The 9012-nt window shown below is 47.7% G+C and overlaps 1 protein-coding gene across 2 annotated transcripts in view; it reads right to left on the reverse strand.

Moving 5' to 3' along the window:
• Positions 1-55: 55 nt before the first annotated feature.
• LOC106563284 (tyrosine-protein kinase ABL1) overlaps positions 56-9012 on the reverse strand; it is a 54847-nt gene continuing 45890 nt past the window's right edge. For both annotated transcript variants that reach the window (XM_014128749.2, XM_014128750.2), the window contains exons 4-11: positions 8424-8696; positions 7983-8067; positions 7685-7862; positions 5435-5619; positions 3889-4041; positions 3317-3406; positions 2970-3095; positions 56-2778 (exon numbers count right to left, since the gene is read on the reverse strand). In XM_014128749.2, coding sequence (XP_013984224.1) covers positions 1163-2778; positions 2970-3095; positions 3317-3406; positions 3889-4041; positions 5435-5619; positions 7685-7862; positions 7983-8067; positions 8424-8696 — 2706 coding nt within the window. In that variant the 3' untranslated portion in view covers positions 56-1162. The remainder of the gene's footprint in view (positions 2779-2969; positions 3096-3316; positions 3407-3888; positions 4042-5434; positions 5620-7684; positions 7863-7982; positions 8068-8423; positions 8697-9012) is intronic.

Genomic DNA, 9012 nt, shown 5'->3' on the forward strand with positions numbered 1-9012 from the left:
ACTTCCACCAATACTGCATGTAGAAATGCAAGTGAAGTAAAAACACAGGACATTGTTTCAAGTAGCAAATTGCTTTGTATTTTAATGTTACATTGCACCACGGTTACAGGGAGGAACAAATGAGGAAAAGAAGAGTTTATTTACAAAGGAGAGCAAAATTAGTCAAAATGTTGAGGTGGCTCGGATCCAACAAAAGTAGTGGCATGATTTTTTATGGGAAGAATAAAACAAGGAGTCAACATTGAAATAAAGGCAGCTTGTGGTTGATGGCATCGCAGTCAGACGGGGCAAAGGTACATTTAACTGAAAACAAATCATTATTTCAACGAGAAGTAGAACAAATAACACGTCTTAGTCACCCCCTGACTACACAGTGGAATTTCATTGGTTTGTTAAGTAATAATTCAATGGTCATTCCTCGTAAGACATCAATACGTGCCGTCCAACTCCAGAAGGCGTTAGTGAAAGGTGTAGCGTATGTTGGAGACAGTGTTCAGTATGGAATATGACTGCATGAAGGCAGTATTTGTAAGGCCATATTGTTTAGTTTGGCTTTGGGGAATTCTACTGATAGTGTTAAGGCACTTTATTCAGATGCAAGGTGGTCTTTCCTCTATGGCACAATACTGACAGTCACACTTTACCATTCCCATCAGAGATCGGCAGCAAGCTAAAGGGAAAAAGGTACAGTAGATGAAGTGGCTACCAAAAGGTGTAGAGACAATGTGCACTTCTCATTGTAAACCACTGACAGTAAAGGAAAGAATGTGACATGCGTTTTGTCTATAGTGTCATAAAAAAAGAATTGACAATGATTGATGAAAGTCACGTGATGCAGAATTGGGGCCACATTTTAGTTGCATTCATAGTTAAGGCTTTCGACATAAGGAAAAACGAACTTCTGAATTTTGATTCTCAACACCGTAACTAGTGTTTGAAGTGTTCTCCGACCTCCTGTAAAGCTGCATAAAGTCTTCCTCTGAGGTGTGCATCATGCTTAAACCGTCCAGTGGCACTAACATGTCCTGCCCTCCACCTCAACGTGAGTTCAGCATGCCCACGGTAGAGGAGACACGGCCATGGAACATTACATGCAGTGGGAGAGGGGGAGGTTAGGTTCATTAAGTTTCAGCTTTTTATCCCAGTCAATGTGGCCTTTCTGCTACCTCTGAACGATGTCACTGATCTCTTTGACAGACGAGAGCAGCTTGCTGAAGTCCTGCTGTGCTCCGCTGGCGCCCCCGGTGGCAGCAGGGCAGATCTGCAGCTCGCGCAGACTGCTCTCCAGCTTGTTGATGGCCTCGCGGAAGGCAAACTTGTTCCTCATCTGCTGGATGGAGTCCACGTAGCTGACGCAGTACTTGGACAGGTTCTTGCCCGCCTCTAGCACGGCGCTGTGGCTGCCTGTCTGCTCAGAGTTGCGTCCGATGGCGGTGCGCAGCAGCTCCGTGCCCTCCAGGACCATCTCCCTGGTGATAGCCGAGTTGGGTTGGCGCTCCGGGAGCGCACGTGTCTTCCTCAGGGAGCGGCGGGTGTTCATCAAGGGGATAAAGGCTGTGGGAGAGGCCTGGTCTCCTGGGGAGTTGAGGGAGGAGAAGCCCAGGGGGCTGGAGGTAGAGCCAGACACTGAAGAGGAGGAGGTCTTTAATGGCTGTGGTTTGGAGGAGGTGTTGAGGTTAAGTTTCTTGTGGGCCTCCAGGGGAGACCGGACTTGGTCACTGAAGCTAGATGGGTAGTGGGGGTCTGAGGCCTTGGCATCTGTGGGTGAGGGGAGCTCGTGAGTGGGGCTGCGGGAGATCTTGGCACTGGAGGGTGGGGGTGGAGGGGGAGCAGGTTTGGTCTTCTGGAACTTGCCTCTCTCCCTGGGGCCGGAGGAGTCCAGGTTGGGTTTGTGGCGGCGGGCCCTGCACTCATCCCCGGCTGCCCCCAAAGCAGGGAACACGTTGGGCTTGAGCAGCTCGGCCTGCAGGGCGCTGGTCTTGGAGCTGTCCACCCCCAACCCTAGAAGCCTTCTGCCAAGCTTGGGCGTCAGGAGGCTGGGCTCAGCGTCCTTAAACACCTCGTCTGACATGTCCTCTGTCTTCTTGGGCAGGCGGGGCGGGGGCGTCAGGGTGCCCATGCGAGGGGCGCTGATCTCTGGCTTCTCGTTGGCCCTCTTGCGTGGCAGGGCGGGCTTGCTCCTAAAGGTGCCCGAGTCAAAGTGGCCTTTGTGCAGGTCACGTGGCAGCGTGACTGACTTCCACTCAGTGCGCTCTGAGCCCGGGGGCATGCTAGAGGCCGAGGAGGAGCGCAGGAAACGCTTGGAGTTAGAGACTATATCCTCCTCATTGGGTGGGGTGGTGGCTGTTTTACCCACTACACTGGGCACCACCGGCGTACCTTTCTTCCTGGCATGATGCAGGGGGAACAGGGGGCCTGGGTAGGTGGGGCCCCCGTTGGTAATACCCCCTACCCCATTGTTGTTAGCACTCGGGAACTTGCTGGGGTCGATGGTATGTGTAACACTGAAGGCTGAGGAGACGTTGTTGAAGTCGTCTCGGGGGTCGGGCGCTAGCCCCAGTCTCTCCGCATGTCCGTCCATGTCCCTGAAAGAGCTGCTGCGTTTGGGCGGGGCGGGCGCAGTCTTCTTCTTCTTCTTGATGAGGTTGAAGAGGCTGTTGCGGGACTTGTCCTTGTCTTTGGGCAGGAGGCGGTCGTCCTCGTTCAGGTTGCTGTCCAGGAACGGACGCTCTTTCCTTGGGAGCATGGGGGACACGGCCACCTCCGGCTCCACGGCGTCTGGGTGAACACACACATATGCAAATCATCAGTTGTTTGAGCAACACTCACAGACATTTTTCGGGAAAACACTGTAGCATAAAAAATATATTATAACATTGTCCCAATGGCATCTGTTTAAATATGGGTTGCATCCACTTTAGGGTGCAGTGTATTCAGATGAGGGGTAGGTAAAGGTAGGCAAGTCTCACCAGGGCTGTCTCCATCTCTGTCCACATTCCTACGGAGGGTCCTGGTCTTGGTGGGCAGCTGTGGAGCCTGTTGGATGGGGCCCAGTGTCACCTTCTTCCCTTTCTTCCCCAGCTCCTTCTCCACCTCTGTCACATGATACACAAACAAGCATCAGAGACTGTGTATTAACCTACTACTTACTGATGTACAGCAACTGGAAAACATATGGTAATGACCCAAATCTCTCGGTCCAATTTTTTTGCAACTAGCATAAAACCTACAGCTAATGCCTCAAATTAAAGTTGTAGTTGCTGTCTTAAATTAAGCTATAACGTGTGTAATTGTGACAGGAGACGGGTGTTCTCACCGTCAGAGATGCTGGATTCCTGAAACATGGTCTCAAATGCCTGGTGGGTCTCTGCAAAGGAGGGCCGTTCCGCAGGGTTCCACTTCCAGCCTGGGAGAGGAGAGAACAGGAAATTGGTCATGTCTAGAAGGGATACAGCTATTGTTAAATTAAGTCAAAAGTCTATATATTTTTTTGCATTTTAGCTAACCCTAACCTAATTATCCCAACCTATTGCGTAAATTCTCCTAACCTATGAAAAGTCAATTTTTACTAAAGCTGTATCCCTTCAAGACAAATCCCAGGAAATTAGTTTTGGTACTAGTCAATGATTTCATTCCAGTAGACATTACAAACAAAAAAAATGAAGTACTGACTGGCTAAGCCAGGCTGTGCTAATCAGCCATAGTCCGGAGAAAACTGAGTGAACAAAACATTAGGAACACCTTCCTAATATTGTGTTGCACTGCACCCCATTTTGCAGTGGATTTAACAAGTGACATAAATAAGGGATCATAGCTTTCACCTGGACAGTCTAAATGGAAAGAGCAGGTGTTCCTAATGTTTTGTACACTCAGTGTATGCATACTCACAGGCCCTCATGAGCTGGTAGACCTTCTCTGGGCAGCCCTCCGGCCGGTCCATACGGTAGTCCTTCTCTAGGAGCTCATACACCTGGGAGAGGTCTATGCCAGGGTACGGAGACATCCCATAGGTGGCGATCTCCCATAGCAACACTCCGAACGCTGGGAGTTTGGGATGAAGTACAGTGATGAGTCAATTTTCATGCCAAAACAGGACTATTCATGACATTGTAATCATAATGATAAACACTGAAAAAATATATAAATAAATATAACAATTTGCACGATTTTACTGAGTTAAAGTTCATAGAAGGAAATCAGTCAATTGAAATAAATGAATTAGGCCTAGAGTTGATCAGGCTGTTGATTGTGGCCTGTTGTCCCACTCCTCTTCAATGGCTGTGCGAAGTCGCTGGATATTGGCGGGAACACACGTTGATCCAGAGCATCCCAAACATGCTCAACGGGTGACATGACTGGTGAGTAATGCAGGCCTTGGAAGAACTGGGACATTTTCAGCTTCCAGGAATTGTGTACAGAACCTTGCAACATGGGGCCGTGCATCATCATGCTGAAATATGAGGTAATGGCGGAGGATGAATGCCACGAGAATGGGCCTTAGGATCTCATCACGGTATCTCTGCATTCATAAATTGCCATCGATAAAATGCAATCGTGTCGTTTGTCTGTAGCTTAATGCCTGCCCTCACCATATGGAGCACTCTGTTCACAATGTTGACGTCAGCGAACTGCTCACCCACACGATGCCAAACAAGCCGTCTGTCGTCAGCCCGGTACAGTTGAAACCAGAATTCATCCATGAAGAGCACACGTGCTACTGTGCATCAAAGGTGAGCATTTGCCCACTGAAGTTGGTGAAGACCCTTGTGAGGACAACGAGCACGCAGTTGAACTTCCCTGAGACGGCTTCTGATAGTTTGTGCAGACATTTTTTGGTTGTGCAAACCCAGTTTCATCAGCTGTCCGGGTGGCTGGTCTCAGATGATCCCATAGGTGAAGAAGTTGAATGTGGAGGTCCTGGGCTGGCATGGTTACACGTGGTCTGTGGTTGTAAGGCCGGTTGGACGTACTGCCAAATTCTCTAAAATGCCGTTGGAGGCGGCTTATGGAAGAGAAATGAACATTCAATTCTCTGGCAACAGCTCGGGTGGACATTCCTGCAGTCAGCATGCCAATTGCACGCTCCCTCAAAACTTCAGACATCTGTGGCATTGTGTTGTGACAAAACGGCACATTTTATTGTCCCCAGCACAAAGTGCACCTGTGTAATGATCATGCTGTTTAATCAGCTTCTTGATATGTCACGCCTGTCAGGTGGATGGATTATATTGGCAAAGGAGAAATGCTCACTAACAAAGATGTAAACAAATTTGAGCACAACATTTTAGAGAAATAAGCTTTTTGTGCGTATGGAATTTTTATGGAATCTTTTATTTCACTTTACATGTTGCATTTATATTTTTGTTCAGTATAAGGAATTCTAAATATCAGAAATACATTTGTCTTTGAATTACTGTCTCATCTCCAAACTCACCCCAGACGTCAGATTTGATGGAGAACTTGTTGTAGGCCAGGCTCTCCGGGGCGGTCCACTTGATGGGGAACTTGGCCCCAGCGTGGGCCGTGTACGTGTCCCCCGTCATCAGCCTGCTCAGCCCAAAGTCTGCCACCTTCACCAGGTGGTTCTCCCCTACCAGACAGTTACGGGCTGCCAGGTCCCTGGAGCACAGAGAGGACATGGCGTCAAAGGCAGAACTATGTATTTGTTTTGGATGGCAATCTCTTATAATATCCATGTCTTGAAGAGTTGGCGTTGCGTGCACACTTGAGCAAGCAGGGGAGTCTCGACAAGCTTGAAAATTAACGGGAGGACATAAATCATATCACCTTCTAGGCCATCATAAAACATGCTGGGGCAAAGTCAATCTCACAGCAATAGCACACATACAGTGCATTTGGAAAAGTATTCAGACCCCTTGACTTTTTCCACTTTGTTATGTTACAGCCTTATTCTAAAATGGATTAAATAAATACACAATAATCCATAAAGACTAAGTGAAAACAGGTTTTTAGAAATATTTGCAAATTTCTTAACAAAAAATGTAAATATCTTAATTACATAAGTATTCAGACCATTTGCTATGAGACTAGAAATTGAGCTCAGGTGCATCCTGTTTCCCTTGACGTTTCTACAACTTAATTGGAGTGCACCTGAGTAAATTCAATTGGTTGGACATGATTTGGAAAGGTACACACTGGTCTATATAAGGTCCCACAGTTGACAGTGCATGTCTGAGCAAAAACAAGCCATGAGGTTGAAGGAACTGTCCGTAGAGCTCCGAGACAGGATTGTGTCGAGGCACAGATCTGGGGAATGGTACCAAAAAATGTCTCAGCATTGAAGGTCCCCAAGTACACAGTGGTCCCCATACTTCTGAAATGGAAGAAATTTGGAACCACCAAGACTCTTCCTAGAGCTGGCCGCCCGGCCAAACTGAGCAATCAGGCCTTGGTCAGGGAGGTGACCAGCAACCCGATGGTCACTCTGACAGAGCTTTAGAGTTCCTCTGTAGAGATGGGAGAACCTTCCAGAAGGACAACCATCTCTGCAGCACTCCACCAATCAGGCCTTTATGGTAGAGTGGCCAGCTAGAAGCCACTCCTCAGTAAAAGACACATGACAGCCCACTTGGAGTTTGAGAAAAGGCACCTAAAGACTCTCAGACCATGAGAAACAAGATTCTCTGGTCTGATGAAACCAAGATTCAACTCTTTGGCCTTAATGACAAGGATCACGTCTTGAGGAAACCTGGCACCATCCCTACGGTGAAGTATGTTGGTGGCAGCATCATGCTGTGGGGATGTTTTCAGCAGTAGGGACTGGGAGACTAGTCAGGATCGAGGGAAAGATGAACGGCGCAAAGTACAGAGAGATCCTTGATGAAAACCTGCTCCAGAACGCTCAGGACCTCAGACTGGGGAGAAGGTTCACCTTCCAACAGGACGACGAGCCTAAGCACACAGCCAAGACAACGCAGGAGTGGCTTCGGGACAAGTCTCTGAATGTCCTTGAGTGGCCCAGCCAGAGCCCACTTGAACCCGATCAAACATCTCTGGAGAGACCTGAAAATAACCGTGCAGCGACGCTCCCCATCCAACCTGACAGAGCTTGAGAGGATCTGCAGAGAAGAATGGGAGAAACTCCCCAAATACAGGTGTTCCAAGCTTGTAGCATCATACCCAAGAAGACTCGAGGCTGTAATCGCTGCCAAAGGTGCTTCAACAAATTACTGAGTAAAGGGTCTGAATACTTATGTAAATGTGATCAGTAAAAAAAAAAAAAAGAATTGCAACAAAAAACAACTGATTTTGCTTTGTCATTATGGGTTATTGTGTGCAGATTGAGGAGTCTCCCTGTGGCTCAGTTGGTAGAGCATGGTGTTTGCAATGCCAGGGTTGTGGGTTCGATTCCCACGGGGGGCCAGTACAAAAAAATAAAAAAATAACAAAATTAAAATAAACAAAATGCATGAAATGAAATGTATGCATTCACTACTGTAAGTCGCTCTGGATAAGAGCGTCTGCTAAATGACTAAAATGTAAATGTAAAATGTGAGTAAAAAAAACGATTTAATCAATTTTAGAACAACGTAAGAAAATGTGGAAAAAGTCAAGGGGTCTAAATACTTTCCGAATACACTGTATAATATCTTTGTCTGGGGAGAAGAGGACAGGTGAGTGAAGAAGGGTAAGAAATGGGAAGAGAGAGTGTGTCATGTCTCACCTGTGAATAAAGTTCTTCCTCTCCAGGTACTCCATGGCGGAGGAGATCTGCGTGGCCATGTGGAGCAGCACCACAGCATTCACCTCCTCCCTGTTACACTCCCTCAGGTAGTCCAGCAGGTTGCCATGGGTCATGAACTCTGTGATGATGTAGAACGGGGGCTCCCGCGTGCACACACCTGACAGAGAGAGGGACAACGGTAGTTACAGCACTGACAATGGCAGTACAGAGTGGCTTTTCAGGAAGAGACAATTATAGGACATCTGCAACTGAAAAGTGTTGTTCCACAGTAACTCACCCAGTAGCTGTACCAGGTTGGGGTGTTTGATCTCCTTCATGACAGCAGCCTCCTTTAGGAACTCCTCCACCTCCATGGTGTCCTCCTGAGTGGGTGAGAACAGGACTAGACGGTCAACCACACACATCAGGAGAAAATGCCTTCAAACGGATAGCGACATCTAGACTATAGTCCATCGTTACATGTTTCCAACATGGAACTACCTCTAGAAGCTTTAGTGTGTTTGCTCAGCAGATGTCTCTGTTCTACACCTATGTGGTATACTCAGCACGGTTACAAGGCTCAGATCCCATCATCTGAAACGCCACTCTTATTTTTCAACTGCCTAACTAACATCTCAGCAGCTAACAGACAATACTGTCATTAACTCATTCTGATGGTCCAATCTCACTCCCTGAACTCCCAACAAACCCCAGAGACACGTCCCATCTCCCTGCCTACCTTGAGGGTCTTGACGGCCACAGTGAGGTTGTACTTCTTCCAGACCCCCTCGTAGACCTCTCCATACTGCCCTCCGCCCAGCTTGTGCTTCATGGTGATGTCGGTGCGCTCCATCTCCCACTTGTCGTAGTTGGGCGACACGCCGTAGATGGTGGGCTTGTTGCGTTTGGGCGCCGGGTAGTGCAGTGTGGTGATGAGGCCGTCGGCCACCGTGGAGTGGTGGTGCACCAGCTCTGCCAGGGTGTTGAAACGACTCTCAGACGACACGTATAGCTGGAGAGAGGGATAGGCCGTTTTTGAGTTTACATTGGATGACTGTTTAGCCAATAACAGTAAGGAGATTCAGAAGCACCGGAGTTGTGGGTTTAATTCCAGCACCAGTTACTTAGACGTTACATAGGTCACTGTAAATTAAAGTGTCTGATAAATTAACATCTTATCATATGCTGCAGCAAGTATGAACAATGCAGAAAACAGGATAGATATATTCCTCTGTAAAATGAAGCAACTGAACTGGCTGGATAATATGTAGAAAAGCAGCAGCACTCTCAAAAAGCATTGAGAGCACTTCCCAACTGCAGACAATCTC

The sequence above is a fragment of the Salmo salar genome, chromosome ssa11, assembly GCF_905237065.1.
Source record: "Salmo salar chromosome ssa11, Ssal_v3.1, whole genome shotgun sequence".
Classification (NCBI taxonomy): Eukaryota; Metazoa; Chordata; class Actinopteri; order Salmoniformes; family Salmonidae; genus Salmo; species Salmo salar.